This window comes from Oreochromis aureus, linkage group 13, assembly GCF_013358895.1.
Source record: "Oreochromis aureus strain Israel breed Guangdong linkage group 13, ZZ_aureus, whole genome shotgun sequence".
NCBI lineage: Eukaryota > Metazoa > Chordata > Actinopteri > Cichliformes > Cichlidae > Oreochromis > Oreochromis aureus.
This window is the reverse complement of record NC_052954.1, coordinates 19,691,381-19,709,779: the sequence shown is the minus strand read 5'-3', so window position 1 is coordinate 19,709,779 and position 18,399 is coordinate 19,691,381. Positions and strand designations below refer to the sequence as shown.

General features: G+C 40.9%; 1 protein-coding gene across 1 annotated transcript; it reads right to left on the bottom strand.

The window, feature by feature from the left end:
* Nucleotides 1–3,756: 3,756 nt before the first annotated feature.
* comtd1 (catechol-O-methyltransferase domain containing 1) lies at nt 3,757–7,151 on the bottom strand. The gene is made up of 7 exons (XM_031726584.2): nt 7,011–7,151; nt 6,806–6,924; nt 5,314–5,419; nt 4,683–4,801; nt 4,327–4,381; nt 4,101–4,234; nt 3,757–3,985 (listed from the first exon to the last, which is right to left on the bottom strand). The coding sequence occupies exons 1-7, from the start codon at nt 7,063–7,065 to the stop codon at nt 3,833–3,835; spliced, it is 741 nt and encodes a 246-aa protein (XP_031582444.2). The 5' UTR covers nt 7,066–7,151; the 3' UTR covers nt 3,757–3,832.
* Nucleotides 7,152–18,399: the final 11,248 nt, after the last annotated feature.

Sequence of the window (18,399 nt, the reverse complement as noted above, 5' to 3'; positions counted from 1 at the left end):
CCGCCTGCTTCTCTGCCACAGTGCAGCTGCAGTTCCACACAGTGATGCAGGCAGTCAGTGTGTTCTCCACAACACACCTGTAGCAGGAACTGAGGATGTTGGAGTTCAGCCCCACCGCATACAGCTTTCTCACGAAATACAGAAATCTATGATGCTGTGTTCACGCCAGGTAAGGGTGTTGTTGAGGTGTATTCCCAAGTATTTGAAGCTGGAAACTCCGTGACCGCCCCACTGATGTAGAGATTTAATATCTGTCGAATTTAGCAATCATCCCTTAGTTTAGTTGATGTTTAGCCCTAGAGAACCCATGGGGTCAAATTTGGCCACTGTTAATTGCTGCTGCTCAAAATGTACAAAGAAAAAAAAATGGTCAAATTTATCTTCTAAATCCCAAAGTGCCACTTCTGACCCCTGCATAGAGACATCTAGTGGATGCATATTGAACTGACATGAGCCAGAGTGGTAGATAGAAGATGGCTGACCACATGCTGTTTTGTTGAGCTGGATACTTTCCCCCCAAAAATCATCTTCGTAGCAAATCAAATGTTGGTAAAATTGTGTTTTATTGGTTAATCTACTTTGTAATAAGTTGCAGAATGCCTAGAAAAATGTTTTATGTTCTTTTTGTAAAAATTAGCCACTCTGAGCTAGTTTAAAAAAACGATGGGTCAAAAATGACCCTCCGGGTGTATGGGTTAAAAATTGTCGGGTCAAAAATGACCCTTTGGTTCTTTGAGTGACATTGTAGATGGAGAATGGTTACAGTCCTGTATTTGACAAAAGCCTCGAAATAAATTAATTTGTATAATACATTTTACTAAGTTACCTAAGTAGTACAGGGTCAGAGACTAATAAAGTAAATATATCTTTTCAGGGAGTATGGCTGCTCCCTTTTCAGGGCAGGGAAAGCACTAGAGAAAGTTCACTGCACAACAAGTATTGGATCTACTCGAAGCTGATGATAGTGACTTTGGCCCTGAGCTGGACAGCGACAGCGATTCTGATGAATTGTATCAACCGCATGAAAGTGATGGTGGTGCCGAAGACAGTGACTCATCCAATCACTCGTCCAGTGACGAAGATGTGCCATTTGCTGAGACTGCTAGCGTACAGATGGAGCCAAATCGTGCCGCAAAAACTTATAAATGGCGAAAGAAAGGCTTTGAGTTGCCTGATGTGAACTTTCTTGGTGAACAAGTTGAGTCGTACCAGGATGCCACAACAGACACGCCACTGGTTTACTTTCGGCGCTTTGTTTCCCTTGATGTGTTGGAAAATATTGTTGAGCACACCAATCAATACAGTATTCAAAAACATGGGAAATGTGTTGACACTTCAGTAAAAGAGATAGAACAAGTTCTTGGACTGTATCTCTGGATGGGATTAGTTCAAATGTCTGGAGTACGTCAGTACTGGGAAAACGAAGTTCGTTATGGGCCTGTGGCAGACATAATGAGTCGCAACCGATTCAGCCAGCTACTCTCTGTCATTCACTTTGTAGACAATGAAATGGCCAGTGAAGAAGTAAAAAAGGATCGACTGTGGAAACTAAGACCGTTTTTGGATTCTTTTCGGAGACAATGTCTGACTATTGCGCTTCACCAAAAACAGTCCATCGATGAGATGATGGTGCCGTACAAAGGAAAATTTGGTGGCATAAGGCAGTACATCAAAGGGAAGCCACATCCGTGGGGATTCAAAGTGTGGGGGAGCTGCTGTGTCACTGGCTTCCTGCATGATTTTGATATATATCAAGGAAAAGGAGGTGCCAATGAGCAAAAAGGGAAGAGTTAGTTGGGAGTTGGTGGAGACATTGTGGTGAAGCTATGCGACTCGCTTGCAGACAAAGTACGTTTCCTGATTTTTGCTGACAATTTCTTCACTTCAATGCCCCTCATTGAGAAATTATTGGCAAAGGGAATCTACTACACAGGAACTGTTCGAAAAAACCGCATGTCAAAGTGCACCCTGATGACAAACAAAGACCTGTCCAAGAAAGGCCGTGGATCATATGATCATCGAATCGAGTCCAACACCAATACTGTGTGTTTGAAATGGCAAGACACAAAAGCAGTCACTTTGATGTCAACATATGCTGGACCAGAGCCTTTGGGAAAAGCCCGCCGCTGGGACAAGTCCAAAAAAGAGTACATCAAGATTGATCAGCCAAACATCATCAAGGAGTACAACGCTTCCATGGGAGGAGTTGACATGCTGGAAGCACATCTTGCACGCTGTAAGTTTCCCATCAGGATCCGTCGCTGGTATATGATACTTTTCTGGCATTTTTTGTCTGTTGCGGTGATCAACGCATGGCTTCTTTACCAGCATGACTGTGAGGCCCAGGGAATCCCAACATTGAAAGTACTCAAACTTCGCAAGTTTCAGGTTTTGGTTGCTGAAGGCTTGGTTCAAGTTGGAACAGCAAGAAGTCGGGGTAGGCCAACAACTTCTGGCCTCTCCTCCCTGCCACCACAAAACTTTGTTCGAGTTTACAAGAGTGCAGATGTTCGTTTCGACCAAATCACCCATTGGCCTGTCAAGGAGGAAAATCGCCGTCGATGTGCTGTGTGCAAGGACCTCAAAACTGAAATGCACTGTGAAAACTGTGCTGTTCCACTCTGCATCAACAAAAAAAGAAATTGCTTCAAAGACTACCACAATGTCTAGTGTGAATTCATGGATAAGAAAATGCCCGTGGTTTGGGGGGGTTTTTTCACCACAAAAATTAGTTTGAGTTTACAAGAGTGCAGATGTTCGTTTCGACCAAATCGCCCATTGGCCTGTCAAGAAGGAACATTGCCATCATTGAACTGTGTGCAAGGACCTCAAAACTGATATGCAGTGACTGTGAAAACTGTGCCTCGTGTCCTTTTGTTTCAAACTGAATCCAGTTCTGACATGCAACAAATAAAGAAAAAAAAAACCTTGTTAAATGTAGCTGTGTGGTTGATTTATTTACCTAACTTTAAAATAGTTTACATTGACAGTGTTTGTTATTGTGATTTTTTAAAATGAAATGCCTAAAGCCCAATGGGTCAAATTTGACCCAAATCCTAAATCAGGGAATAAAGGGTTAATATTGAAAAAGTGGATATTTTGGTGTTCAGTGAACTTATATAAGTCATTTAATGCGTAGTTCATAATTTTCCAAAGAAGACAATGGTTCTTGGGTTCTCCAGTGTTAGAATTAGGTTGTTCTCCTTACACCCCAAGTCTGTCTACCTACAGGTAGACACTTAAATGCTCTGATTGCTGATTGAACTCTTTTTCTGCTTCACTTCCACCACCTACATATCAGACTGCAATGAGACATCATTCCATGAAAACGGAATCAACTCCAGACCTTTTCTCACCTAGTTTCCTTTTTCTGAACCTCAATCACATGATAATTGCTGCTTTTGAAATCCAATGTGGTGCTATACAGAGGCAAAATTGTAATACTTGATACCAGTGCACTCGACTCTGTATAATGAAATGTTGTGGAACAGTGAAATTTTTAAAAACGCATGCAAGTAAAAGCACAAAACAATCATCAATGACATCGTTTTCCTTCTTCCACTGCAAAATAATGTTGAAATGTCAGCACCATAACTTTTATCATATAAAACATCAAGATCGGTCACAGCTTATCAAATGCTTTTATGTTCAAAGATTAACAAACTACCATATTTGTATATAGTAAACATGGAGACAATAGAAATGGAAAAATATAATATTTAATTTGATCTTAAACACACCAACAAAGACTCTATATAAAGAGTTTATATGCTTTTATTTGATATCACAACTGATGCATTGAAAAAATACGTCTGACCTATAACTAGAGATGTTAGCGTTTAATAGCAATAGTCAGCCCATCCCCCACAGTGAGCATGCTCAGTTCAATCCTCTGGTCCTTGTGTAGCTTCTTATTGAGCGCATCTAGACCTTGTGAGGTCAAGTCACTGGGAGCAGGATTCACAACCTTTCCATTCCACAGCACCTTCAAATACAACAACAACAGAGCTGTAAAAACATGCTGCACACCTCCCCACTGTCAATACTGCAGCATGACTTCCCTAACAGAGCTTTAATGTGCTTCTGTGAAGTGGACTTACATTGTCAATTGCAATAATGCCCCCTTTTCGTATCAGCTCTAGAGACTTTTCATAGTATCTGTCATAGTTAAATTTATCAGCATCGATGAACACAAAGTCAAATGTCCCAGCTTCTCCAGCTGCTATCAGTTCATCTGGTGAAACACAGTTATAAATATACTTATTTATGGTTTAATTTGCTTGTTTGTAAAGAAAGAAACAGACACAGATTTATGAAAGCGTTTACCCAGTGTCTTCATGGCGATTTGATGCCGAACATCTATCTTATTTTCGACTCCAGCCTATGGAAAACGTTAAATAGCAGTAATTGAGAAAATCTGCAGGGATTTTTAGAGTGTTTGCAAAAGCTAAAAAAGGAATTGATTTTACTGCTCAGCCGTGCCTTCTAATGTGACACACTTTCCTGAACAGACACCTTTTTACTGTCCAGACTGCAGCGTTTTGTGAAGATGTACTGACAGCCTGAATGTACAGCATGCTGTCTTCTGCACAATTTAGCTCTGACAGAAGCAACAATCAGTCTTACTAAACTTGCAAAATGCCAAATTGTGGTGTTGTGCAAGTGTCTTGTGCTGTTCTTACCTCTTTAAAAAAGGGTTTGGCAATGTCTATGTAGGTGCTTTCTATTTCACAGGCAATCACACGTCCACTTTCTGGCATGGCCAAAGCCATATTCAGTGCATTGTACCCAGTGTACATCCCTGCATCATAATTTGAGAGAGAATCACTTTAGACTTGGATCTTCAGCATAGAACGGATAACAGATAATAAACTATTGAGGACCTGAATTTACAAACAGTTCAATATCTGTCAAATGTAAGTTTGCTGCTTTTTAAAAAGACTGAATTTGTAACATTTGATTTCCCCTGGTTAAAATTCCCAGTCACTAATTTAGTCAGAAGATGTGATTTAGTTGTGCGACAGAGCTGGTTGAAAAAAATCTGACAGCAAAGTTCAAGACAAAAAAATCATTTTCAGACAAAAAAACAAAAATCAAGCCCTTAACTAAAACAGATTAAATTATAATAAGTTGGAAGAATACTTAGAATGTCTTTATTATTATATTAATAATAATAATAGTTTTATTATGGGATCAGTACTTTGATACTAATTAGTAGATTCAGCATTGGTATACTTATGAAGTAGTTTAATTCCACAGTAGTTTTTGTTGCCTTTTAAAATGGCCTTTCTTTTTCTTTTTGGTCTCACTCACCGATTTCAATAGCTTTAGTGGCATTAATCAGCCTAATGAGATTTGCCATCAGTTGGGCTTGATCACTGGCAACCATCATTGTACTCCACTGGTCTTCAAGGGTTCTCTGAATTGAAAATATGATGCAATTTAATATCCAGATGAATAACCAGAAGAAGAAGAAAGCATAAAGTTTCAATACTTGACATTTATTCTATCAGTTTTTGGAACTTTATTAGAGGGATGAAAGTCAGTTCTTCCTAAAGATATTGCTTCATTTGCTTTAAAAAAAAAAAAAAAATAATAATAACAACAGAGCGTGCTTTCGAGCACGACTGTCCAAAGACACCAGCCGAGCAACTGTGACATAACTGAAAAATATACGATGGCTATAGCACATGTTTCAGTTCCTTCTCAACAAGCCATTCAGTAGATCTTCATACTAAATCAATTTGATCATTATCATTGTGGAAGAGAGCAGGGCTGAAATGTTTCACTTCAGACAGCTTCATGTTGGCTTTGTCTCTGAGAAAGTATACCCAGACTCCATCAGCGCACTACCACACAGACAACGGTTTAGCTTTTCGTTTAATTTGTTACCCGTCTGTATATATTGTCTGACTAACATAACAGACAACACGCTCATTGTTTTGTTAAACTGCATGAAATTAGGGTTGCATGCAGTTTGGTAAGGTTTTGTGGCACTATGCTGCCCTCTAGTGATCAAAGCTATTACTGCTTCAATCCTGTGTTAATTATCTTCTTTGTCTTCTTCCACTTGTATTACCCTTGTTTAAACATATGTATCAATAGATCATAAAAAAGTTGACTCAAACAGAAACTACACTAAAGCAGGAAATACATTTTATTCTGAGCAGGTACTTTTAAAAAATATTCTGTGCTAACTGTTGTTGAATCAGATGGCAGTGAGGCCTAAAGTTTGGATGCCCCAACTTCAAAGACACAATCATCTGTAGTTTTTTAGCCTGGAGCATAAAATGACCACCCGCCCTACACCTGACCTAAATAAGCTGCTGGTGGCCTCAGCATGTAGATTAATGCTGGCGAAGCACGACTGCGCATGTTAAGTGAAAGGTGTTCAAGAGAATCCAGATCAATCCATTTGCCATATTCATTTATTTATCCTCGAGGGTGCTGTGAAATGGCCAGAGCCTAGTCCAGCAGACACTGGGTGAGAGGCCGGGCCAAACCAGGACAAGTCTTAAAGAGACAGGCAGGCATAAACATTCACAAACACACATATGGGAAATTTAGAGTCGCCACCTAATCTACTATTCATGCTTTTAAACTCTGGAAGAAACAAAATAGCATTAACTGCAATTTAAAAACAACAAGCTGCAGGTAACAAGAGAGGTTTTAGTCGGTTTGATCATCTTACTGAAAAAAAGTCGCGTATTTCTTGCTAAGATAAGTGACAAATGTAACAGTAGAAACATCATGAAATTAGTGATGAAGTTATCATCCAGTCTTTATGTTCCTCTGGTTACCTTACCAGTCTGAGTTTGGTGAGGACTGGATGCTCCCTCAGTGAGTTGTTAGCTACATACTGAAGCACGGGATCAACATTCCCCATACCATGGATTTTCTCAGTAAAGGCAGATTTTCCCACACCTGACCAACAAAATATGAAACAGATGGAGATAACAGAGATATCCAAGAAACTGCAACCACATATTCTTACTTAAGTCATCTCATACCTGTAAGTACGACAGCGAGTCCAACACAGAAAAGCACTTTAATCTCTGCAGCCATTATCTTACTGCTGTGGGCTGTCGTAAAGAAACACAGAGCAGCTTCTTTGTTTGAATCTACCAGTTCTCACTGTGTCAGGCATTTTTGTGCCAGCCTGTATTTGTTTTGGTTAACCTTTAACAGGGTGTCGCTCAACGTATTGATTTGTAATGATATTGCAAAAGATAGCACAAGGTTGATGTATTTAGGAAAACACACGGTGGAATGCAACTCAGAAAGTAAAGCATAAGATGAACAACTATCTTGTTCATCTAAATATATTTTTAATAACTTACATTTATTTACTTATTTTTTTTAACAAATCTTTCTTAATGACTTTGAGATTTACCAGTGGTTGACAGCGTGTCCTCTAAAAATATTACAGAAAGACTGTTGTATTTATATTTTCCATCTACTAATCTGCACTTTATTACTACTGTGTAATAAACAATGCGAACAACTATTAGAAACATGAATCTTTAATTCCCCATTATTCCTCTGTGTTAATTTATGTGCTAAAACAACTGAATAAAAAACAACTAGCGGCCACCGTAACAGGAAGAGTGACATCCTGTGTTTTGCCAATTTAACCAAACCGCTTAATTTCCAGGCAAGATGCAGATTTGCAAAGCTGTAATAAATGTAAGAGTATTAAAACCAGGACTTTCATTTTCATATAGCCATCAAAAATCACACCCCGCATTTATTTCTGAGAGCTATCTCTGAGATTTCATATCCGTTTATTGGGAAGATATGTGATCTGACACTTTATAATCCCTCATTGAGATTCAAGCGCATTTTCTTATTGTTTTCTAGCTTGCAATGCTGCCTCCTCGTGGTAGGCTGGCTAAAGAGGCTTTCTTTTTTGTTTTCCGGTGTAGTGTACTGAATGCATGTACTGGTACTAAGCCCTGCTTAATCCGACAGGCATTTGCGTATGTTGAGCACCACAACAGAGACATTGACAAAAATAATGAGAAAGTTAAGACCAAATGTTAAAGTTATTGTGATGTGAAGAAAAATGTGGTTCCTTTGAAACTTGATTTATATTCTAACCTTGTTGAAAGGTATGCATGAGCTGAACCTTATCGAACCACAGAAATACCACTTTTACTGTACTGATAGATGCTGCATGTTCACACACATCTGTCCTGTTAAATTTAAGTCCTGATATTTTGATATCATGGAAGAAGTGCAGTTTAAAGGGTGGTTGAGCAAGTCAGCAATTATGGCCACAGTATTTCAGCTGAGGTCATTCAGACCATCTGCAGTGTTTATTCAAGGGCAGTTGTCCAACAAAACCAAGCCAGTATGTGCAACCCAGGGGCAAGAAGTCAAAAAGTGGTGAAATAAATAAAGAGTGAAGATAGGGCGAAAATCTATTTATATAACTTTGGCCAGCAGAATTATCACTTTCGTAATTTTAAAAATGCCTCATAAGTGAAGTACACTCAGGAGTTTAGTAGCTTTACTGTCACAGGCCCACTTGTTCGGATGTTACCAGTGGGTTATTTTTAAATTTGTTAATGTTGGCATATTTTAGATAGATATTATAATTGACATTAATTGACATTACCTGTCTTTGTAAGTCTCCTCAGCATTCACTGTGTACACATCACTACTAATTTAGTTACACAGCTACATAGAGAGTGATCATTAAAGGTTAAAAAAAACCCCACTAGTAACAGTGACAAAGCCCAGAGGAGGACACTCAGCTAGTTATAAAAGAAATCAATGGTGAAATTGGAACCTAAGCAAAGTCCAGCAAATCATCAAACCCATGTTCAGTCAAGGCTGAGCTCACATATAGCACCGAGGAAATAACCAACACAGGGCCACACGCTCAGTATGATATTGTCAAATTACAATCAGAAACACCGAAGACTTATTTAGGCAACAGTAACAGTAATGACAGAGTTGCATGTGGATATTTCCTCTGGAGCATTTGATAAAAGGTTGGTACTGACAGTAGTCAACAATTTTGTGGCGGATACAAGCAAGTTGTGGAGTCATCTGGGTTACATTTCACACCGCCACCTTCCTGATCTCTCCTGTCCAAATACTCCAATTTTAGGACGATGACAGATACCTGGCATCCCTGGCAGGTCAGATTTCAATGAACCAATCTTGACAAACCACAAGAGACTCCATGTTGACACTGAAACATACCTTTGTTATGCTGCTATTGATGTAGGCTGCTGGGAAGTTTTACAATCCAGAGCAGTACCTATACACAATGATGACTCTCCAGAAGTCCAAAAGGAGCACATTTTAACCTCGTCACAAAAGATCCAAACGATACATGGTGTGGTCTTCTGCTGCTGTAGGCCATCTGTCTCAAGCTTTAACATGCTGTGCATCAAGAGATGCTCTTCTGTGTACTTTGGGTGTAATGAGTGGTTATTTGAGTTGCTGTTGCCTTCCTATCAATAGAATAGGCCTAAAACTATTTTGATAAAGCTTGTAGTTAAAGCTGAATGCGAACCGTCTCTTTCATAAGCCGCTACAGGGAGAGGTGCCCGGGAGACCTCCAGTGATGCGCTGATGGCCGTTTGATCTACTCTTCTCTCTTTAATTCCCAGTACATTTGCTGTATACGTCAATATTGCATGCCATTAACTTTTTCTCTTCTTACTCATGCAGTTTGTGCTTTTTCTTATGTTCTCTTGTTCTGTGTGCTTTTGTGCAGGTACCTCTGGATTTGAAGCTGCATGTTTTCTTCTTTGCCTCGCCAACCTGTCCAGTGTTTATTGTTTACATTTCTTGGTGTTTGTTGCTCCACCTTTTGTTCTCCACTCATTCTTTGAATTGAACCGCTGAATGCACAGTAACACAAAGTAACTCAGAAAGAACAAGAATGGTGAATTCTCCTTACAGTGTTATCCATGCTGGAGAGAGATGACTTCACAAGCAGTATGGGAAGCAGAACTGACTGCAGAGAAATATCATTCATTTTGTCATTTGGGACTATTACATTAAGACGGACTTGAAAAAAGAAAAACTGAACCTACAAGCTTTGCAGGGAGTTCATTCTTTTTAATGTTTTGCATCTTCTTTGAGCTTATCTGTAAAGCAGGTAAAGTTTAACGAGCAGTGTTTCATAGAGCAAGTGCGACGGAGCGTGTTCAGAAAACACGCTTTCAGATCGTCTCGTCTTACAACTTCAAAACAGGAACAGGGAAGACAGTAGCCAGGAATGTTCAAAAAGGAATTTTGGGGATGTGAGTGGGATGCAAGGTCTCTCCAAGGACACAGAGCTTCCTCTGTCTATTCCCTAATTAAGAATGCACAGATACAAACAAAAACATGCCGCAGACAAGAACGCATCACTTAAATGAGCCATGACACAAACTGTCTCTGAAAAATGTTTGAGTTGTGATGGGGAAAGGAAGAGGATGTCTCAGAGTGTGCGCACAGCTCTGCTAAAGTCCTCTTGGTGAAAATGAGATGCCGTGTTTTTCCACCATCCTCTCCCGCTCCCTCTCTCCCGCTGCTTCAGGCCTCTGCTTATGTGACGCTAATTGTTTCTGCTACTTGTGCCAAGTACCTACTCTTCCTCAGCATATTCTACAGACAGGTCCTGGTCCCTCAGCTGCTTTTTGTGTCTGTTTAAGGAATGAAAAAATGTGTGCTGCCATCTGCAGCGTGCACACCACTGTTCCTCCTCCCGGCCGTGACTGTCATGGTGCCACAATGGTACACATTCACATACTCTCTCAGAGGTAGGAAAAAAATATGTGGTAAAGAAGCAAGAAAACAAAACTGACACGTACAACTGCTAATATGAAACAAAATAATTCAAGAGGTTCCTGTTTTGATGCATTTAGCGTTCGGGAAGGAAGACGCTGTGTGCCGCGTGAAAAAGCCTTTTAAATTTTGCAGACCATGCAGAGAACATATAGTAGATTTACAAACCGTCCCATATATGTGCTATTCACTCCTATAGATTTTAACAGAAGCCTGCACAAAAATCTATGCCAATTTTAGGACTATGACCCCATATGAGTTCACTCTAACTACATAATCCCTTTATTTTTGAGTTCAGTACTTTAAAACAGCCAGCAAGTGGCAGTGTTGTTTAGCTTATTCACATTTTTGTCTGTGGACAAGCTAAAAACAAGCTTACCACACAAAGAGGCAGGCCTTCAGTTCTCTGTATGGGAAGGATATCACTTTCCTCTTGTTGAATTGACCTGTGACACCATCAGAGAGTGCAAGGACGCCACATATTGACACGCTTGTAAAGCCACATGGGTGTTATGTCATTCATGTGTTTATCTCAGGAAGACTGCTTCTCTGATGCACTCAAGCAGCCGGAGTCAGTTTGGCACCATCTCAGCAGCCAGATAAGTGTGCATGAATATTAAGTGATGCTAATCACAATGGAGAGACCAACGTCTAGACGACTGACAGACATTTCTCAGCATTCAACCGGCGTGCTCAGATTTGTCCCGTGTTTGACAGCAGCATTGCCCAACATGACAAGTCTGTTTAAAGCTTCCAGAAGAGGCTCACACACGTGCTCGTGCACCAGCGCGCACGATTAGAGATGCATTGACACTGATTTTACTCAAACTGGGCCACTGTGTGTGCAAGACCTTAGGTAGTGTTTCTCGGCACACGTGCGCACAAAGAGCGTCAGTTTATATAGGCCACTCAGGGGGATTGCAGAATGTAGATGAGGATGTTGGAAAATATTCTCAAGACCTGCTTTTCAATCATGGAAATCTTTATTTGTCGCGTCTGTATTAAAATACAGTGTATTTTACAGCAAGAATGTTGAGGATAAGCCATCCAGTTCATTATCATCCTCTCTTTGTGCATTCGAGCTATACAGAACAAAACAGTGGATCTGCTTCTATGGAAAAAAAAAGGGGGGGGAAACAGAAATGAATGGCAGGTGTGGTTGTTTGACTTTCAAATCATCTAGGCATCTATTCTATTAACCTGCCGTGTAAATAAATGCAGAATTCAATTTCCATGGAGTCACGCAATAAGTTGACAGTCCTCAAGAAGATCAAACAGGCTGCTCGGGGGCACGTGAGCCACACTGAAGAAAATCTTGGGTATACGAAAGGTGTTGACACCTTGAGCAAGCCACAAAAAGAGACAAATGTCATATCCTTGGTAACAATTACCGGATGAACTTCTGGTTTTAAGCCAGCAGGTATTCTAGCTATCCTGTATACAGTGGAGCTCCTTCTGCAGCACCTCACTGTGGCTGTCAGTCTGCAGTGTCAGAGGACACTTGCTCTTTTTAGCTCTTCTGAATACTAATATTTTAAAGGCTATTTTTCTCTTTCATAATATACTTCCTCCAACATTATGTGTCTCAACAAAGACAAACTCTGTCCATGCCTTTGCTTCCTGTTCTTTGCTACATCCTCCCTTCCTATTAGTCTCACGCTCATCTGACTGCCCTGTCCCATTGTGACTGCACTTGAGGCACTAATGATAATGTTATAACCCAGACCAATTTTCCGTGGCGATCATACTCACTTAATTGAGCTGATTATAAGCTCTCTGTCTGAGATGACCCCTCCAGACTTGGAAAAACTGAACAGAGAGAGAAGTGCAGATGGAGGGATGAAAGGTTTCTTCAGGCATTCCATCACAGCGCAATAGACACATGGGATATGACTGTTTGGAGGCATGAGCTGAGGCATATGTGAGTGTGTGTGTGTGTGTCTGTGTGTGTGTGTCCATTAAAAAATCCTTGTGTGTGGGGTGTTGGGAGATGGCATGCAGGGAGAGCAAGCCTTCAGGGAGGTGTAAAGGAGGAGAGGAGTGGGACAGTGACTGAGGAGGCTTGTGAGGCGGGGGGGGGACTGGGCTCGAGGTTCGAAATCACAACACAGCCTGTGTAATAGACACGGACACACACCACATCTGAAGTTAATCCAATCAGGGAAAAGCACAGCGCTCCCATACGCCTAAGACACACAAACATAAGGTCAAGAGCAACTTGTATTAACGCAGCGATGTCAGGGAGAAGTGGTGTAGATAATTGACTTTCAGCAATGTTTAAAAGGGTTAGAGAGAGACGGAGAAATGAAGTAATGCAGTGTTTTTTTAGGTAGAGCCAAGCAGATGTGAAATGAAGGCCAAATAGTCATTATTTTATCAATTCCTAATTTGACTATTTTTTCAATTAGCTGTTGTAGGTTAGCAAAAGTAGTGCTTCATTTTCTGCTCATTAGTGATTAATACATCCCAATTTCCAGCTGAAATTTATTAGCATTTAGTCCTCTGACTCCTTGGAAACAGCATCTAATGTCAGATTTCATAAACTTAATGTCCAAAAATGTCAGATTATTTTGTTTGAATTCTTGTGGCTTTTGTCCAGTTGAGTTTGTGTTTTAACATTTGAAACTCTTGATTTTTATTTTTTATATTTTTGGAATTTTTAAAAACGGGGAGTTAGTTTTAAATGAAAAAAGATCATCAGAGTTTTATGAAAAAAAGTAATTTTACCTTCTTGCGATATAGTATAAGGAGTATAAATGCAGTAAATTTATGGTGTAATTTTTACACACACACAATAAAAAATTAACTTTGTAAAACAAATACTCTTTTAAAGACCATGAGCTCGTAGTCATTGTTTTGAAAAATTTACAGCTGAATGTCTGCATCTTTCTTTACGTTAGTACAAATAGTCAAATTAGCATTATTCAGCATTTGAGTGGGTTCGATTATCCATGCACTGTTTTTGGCTGAAGGTCTTTTGGTTCCTCCAGTGCTGCAGTCTATAAGTATAATCTACTTGCCTCTGTATAACTCTGCTGCATTACAGACAGTGCTGCTTTGTGTATACAAACCGTGTGTGTAAATGCTTGCTTGGAATATAACAATAAGGGACAAGCATGCAGGGCTCTGCTGAGAATCGTACTGTTTTATTTACAGTAAAACAGGACACACTAATAAAAGACACAGAGCACGGTGCCGTAATATCTGGGGATGAAAAGCAAATGTGCTTTTGAGCGCCAAGTATACTGGTCCTTTTCATAGGCGACTTGGTTCCACCCATGATCGAATGCAACATTCTAAAAGGACTATTTACTCTTTTCATTTCCTCTTGTGTATAACAGACGAAGGAGCGTGTGGCTTGCTGTATGAAAACAGGACCTGGCCTAATGTTGCATGAAGACCATGGTGAATTCATATTGATGGGAAAGCAGCCTCTGAAGCCCAGCAGCCATGATTTTTTCATAAGCCACCGGGAACAAGAAGTCAGTCAGCTGACAGGTGCTAACTCCACCAATTGTGCCGTGGATAAGAGATGGGACATGGAGAAAAGGGGGAGAGAAAGAGAGAAAGCAAAGGCAACAACTGGCTCCTCTTTTCTAAAGCACTTTTGTGTGCAGAATGTGTACGTGCTGCGTTGTGTGTGCTCCGTGCACCCTGTTCCCTTCTATAGCTGGAGAGGATTTTACGGAGGAGACTGTGTAAACACCAGAATGCATGTCAAATATGATGAGTCTTGATAGCTGTAAAACATACCCAAGGACTGCTCCTCACTTATTATCTACAACCAGAGCCCTGGAGCTATGTCTGCATCCTTCTGCCTTCCCTCCACGCATGTCGCGCCACAAGTCCCTCTCTGGAAAGCATTGATTATTTTGGCATGAGCCAGGGAGAAAGAGAGGTGTGATTTCTTTTGTGTTTCCTCAAGAAAAAAAAATCAGCAAAAATAAATATTTTTGTGAGCATGGTGCAGCCACAAGAAAAATATGAGCACATTGGGGAAGAAATAAAGATGATGGATTTGCTAGCTGACGTGAGCAGCATGCTTGTGTGTGTGTGTGTGTGTGTGTGTGTGTGTGTGTGTGTGTGTGTGTGTGTGTGTGTGTGTGTGTGTGTGTGTGTGTGTGTGTGTTTGAGCGCCGCAGAGTTTTTGGCTGCTACAGTCAGTGCATTGTTTTCGTTCGTGTGCATGTCGCTTTTGAACTGTACATCCAGAATAGTATTATCTGTATGTAATTGTGCGCCTCTGTTTGCAATGTCTCTGCTCTATGTGTGTGTGTAAAAAGAGGCAGAAAGACTGCTTGCTGAAGAGAGCGACCAAAGCTGCAGGCAATGTGAGGCTCCAGGGAACCACTTGAGATTGCAGGCAGAGGGACTGATAAGGCAGCTAGCCATTCATCAGGCCAAATGAAGGCAGTAAAGTTGACTGGAGGGACCCAGGCATCGCCCCAGGATGGCTGTCGGGCCTCATAGTAGAGACCTGTGACTAACACATGAAAGCAGGCATGCATGCATGTACATACGCACACAAATAGCCCAAGAATGGTGAAGGAAGGCAGGATGAATGGACTGGGAAGAGGAATAGGATCCTAGACTCAGGAGAGGAAGGGGGTAGAAGTATAATAGACCTCCAGGAGCAGAAGCCCCATCTCCTCAGAGCTACACCCAGCAACTGCAGCTCCTGTTTGGGGCACGCGTGGCCCTTTCCACTCAGAAAACATCTATCAGACAGATATTACTGTAATCCAGAGGTGATACATTAGCTTGGGTGCTAGGGGGGCAGTGTGTGCTGGTGATGGATACCTCTGGAGTTCCCTGGTGTTGTCACAGGGGCCTCTAAGACAGAGCTCTGCTGCGGCAGCTCAGCTCACCACAGCTAATGCTTTCCTGCTTTATGTCATAGTTTGAATTTATTCCACTGTAATAGTCTTTGTATTTTATTCTTAATCACACCACCCAGAGGATGGAGACATATTTCCACAATAGGAAGTACTGCAAAGTTGCACACTTATGAAAGCAATACATTACTTAAGCACTTAGGCCAGCCAAAGAAGCTACTTTAGAGTGTTGCTGGTGTGTTTATAAGACTATATTAGTGTCTCACTGGTGCTTTGATAGAGCTTGTACCATCAATTTGCACAAAGACTCTATCTTTGCTTACATAAATCCCACCTCAGGGTTATTATGAATCTGATTTATTTGCTCCTCTTATGTTTATTATTGTGCTTTATAGTTTATATTCTGTGTTAAACACCATCAATAGGACTGCAGAGCATGTGTGTCTCATCCTGCAAGGGATAAAAATGGTTTATGGAGCAGTGAGTGCCAATAAACAGCCAGCCACAGCCTTTTGGATGTACATCTTTAATGTTTTATCCATGATGAATTCAATAGCTTAGCGCAGGTTCAAGGCCAAATGGTAAGCGTTGACAGGACTTCCCAAAGGCAGCTACGCTCTGCAGCAAGAGGAGATTGAGCTGTTTGCATGAGCAGGGATCTGGTTGTATTTTTTGTTTCTCCTGGCTGTGCGTGCACCTGCCAAATGGCCAGAGTAAAGCAACTCAAGAGCCAAGCTGAACATACATGGTTGGAAGGTGAACCGGCCACCTTCCCCTCTGTATTTTGTGTTCTGATCTGGTCGTCTGGACACAGTCATTCTGATGTTATCTTGGACCAATGAAGAGGTGTGGTGTGCAAACCGAAGGCCGCGTACAAGATCTGTCTCAGACAAAATGAAAAACAGACAGTTCACCAAGGACAGCAGAACACATTGCTGTTATCACCAGTACAGCTACAGACCTTACAGCATTCTCTGACAGCCAATAATAGGAAAATAGAGGCAACTAGTGAGTTTTCTTTTAATAAATCGCTGCCAATTCTATCACAATATCAAGCAGTGGAAATTTATGACTGGACTGTTTTCCTTAAATACATCCCCCACTAAAAGCTGTTTAAACCAGTCTAACACATAATTATAGTTCCAGATTACAACAAATAGTGAAATTACAGTGTAGAGAGTGCAAGCGCAATCACGTGAATCATAAAAAACAAAATAAAGCAATCTGAGTCAAAATCTCTTTTCAGCCGTTTACCACACTTCACTATCGGGCCTGCCTCTTCACTTCAGCGTGTTTATTGCTTCAAGGCCAGGTGAGAACGATCAGCTCCGTTCTAATTCACAGACCCACATTTCACAAAGTTTTTATGCCAGGTGTAAATGAGAGAATGTGTGGATTTCCTCGTGTTTCCACCCTGGCGCCTGTCTCTGCTGTGAGTGAGTCTTTGATAGCTGTTGCACTGTGAGACAGACAGGCCTGTGCCAAGACGATGGCATCAAAAAGCTGACGATTGACAGCTACTGACAGCCATCTTCCTCCTAAACACACTTCAGGTCCCCTGCGCTTCCTCTCTCCCCCCCTTTCTCTCCTCTCTCTATCTGTCTTTTTTCTTTCTGTCGGGGGAAATTGAGGAGACGCAGAGATAAAGAGAGCGATGTCGTAAACTGGCACCTGTCATCATGTTTTGTTTTGGTCAGGGCACTGAGAACATTCGTAAAGTTTTAAAAGAGATTTTGAAGGATTTAGTACTTCCACAGTTACCATTTGAATCTCCAGGTGATGGTTTTATTTTATTTTTTTTGCTTTTTAAGATAAGCTCAAGCATAAGTGATGTTAAAACAAAATATATGTGTGTCTGCAAATTCTAATGAGCTCAAAGGCTGACAATTATCCACGTGAACAATCAGACAGAAATTAATTTTTGACATTAATTTGGCTAAATATGCAAAGACAAAGTATTTACTGCAGATACTTAACCCTCTTAGTTTTGTTTTCCAAGACGTGCCACATCAATGTGAAATGCTGTCACGGAGACCGAGATGCCTGACATGAAACACAAAGAACGTGAGATATTTGCCAGGCAGATATGAGCACGCGTGCACACACTCGCACACAAAAGCGAGGCATTCATGCAAGCAGCCCGCGTTTAAATGAATGCCTGTATCATGCACGCACCTGAATTTCTCAGGTTGTTGCTGTGTTTCATCAGCTTCAGTTTGAGCCAGTGTTTCTTCGCCATGTTCAACCAGCGGAGGCATTATCTCCTGACACACGTATCCTCCTCTAAATGATTTATCTTCATCTTCTGCAAGTCACCTAATCAAAACTGAAAGAAGAGAGCTTAATGCCATTCAGAGATCCCAATGCTTTCAACTGCATTTACTGTCATTATGAAAATGAATGGCGGCAGCTGAGAACTCAGATGTTCTTTCACGTCATGACGAAGGATCTCTTAATGGGTCTTATGATCTTTGCCTTTGCTGCCTTTGACTGAAGGCCTTGGCCGGGGACTCGACTAATCACGTTACACATCTCGCACATTACATTCGGTATCTGTATCAACACTGCGCCTTCTTTTCTCGCCCGCTGTATGTGTCACCAGCATATGTGTTCCTCATCGAGATCATTAGTGCATACTGAAAAGAGAAAAGACAGAAGGGACATATAAAGTTTCACCTGACTTGAAGTCGGTGGTCTCTTTGTGCAGTGACAGAACATTGGCTCTGAGGAGTCTAACAAGACAGGAACTGTCAAATCTCTCATTGGACAAAGG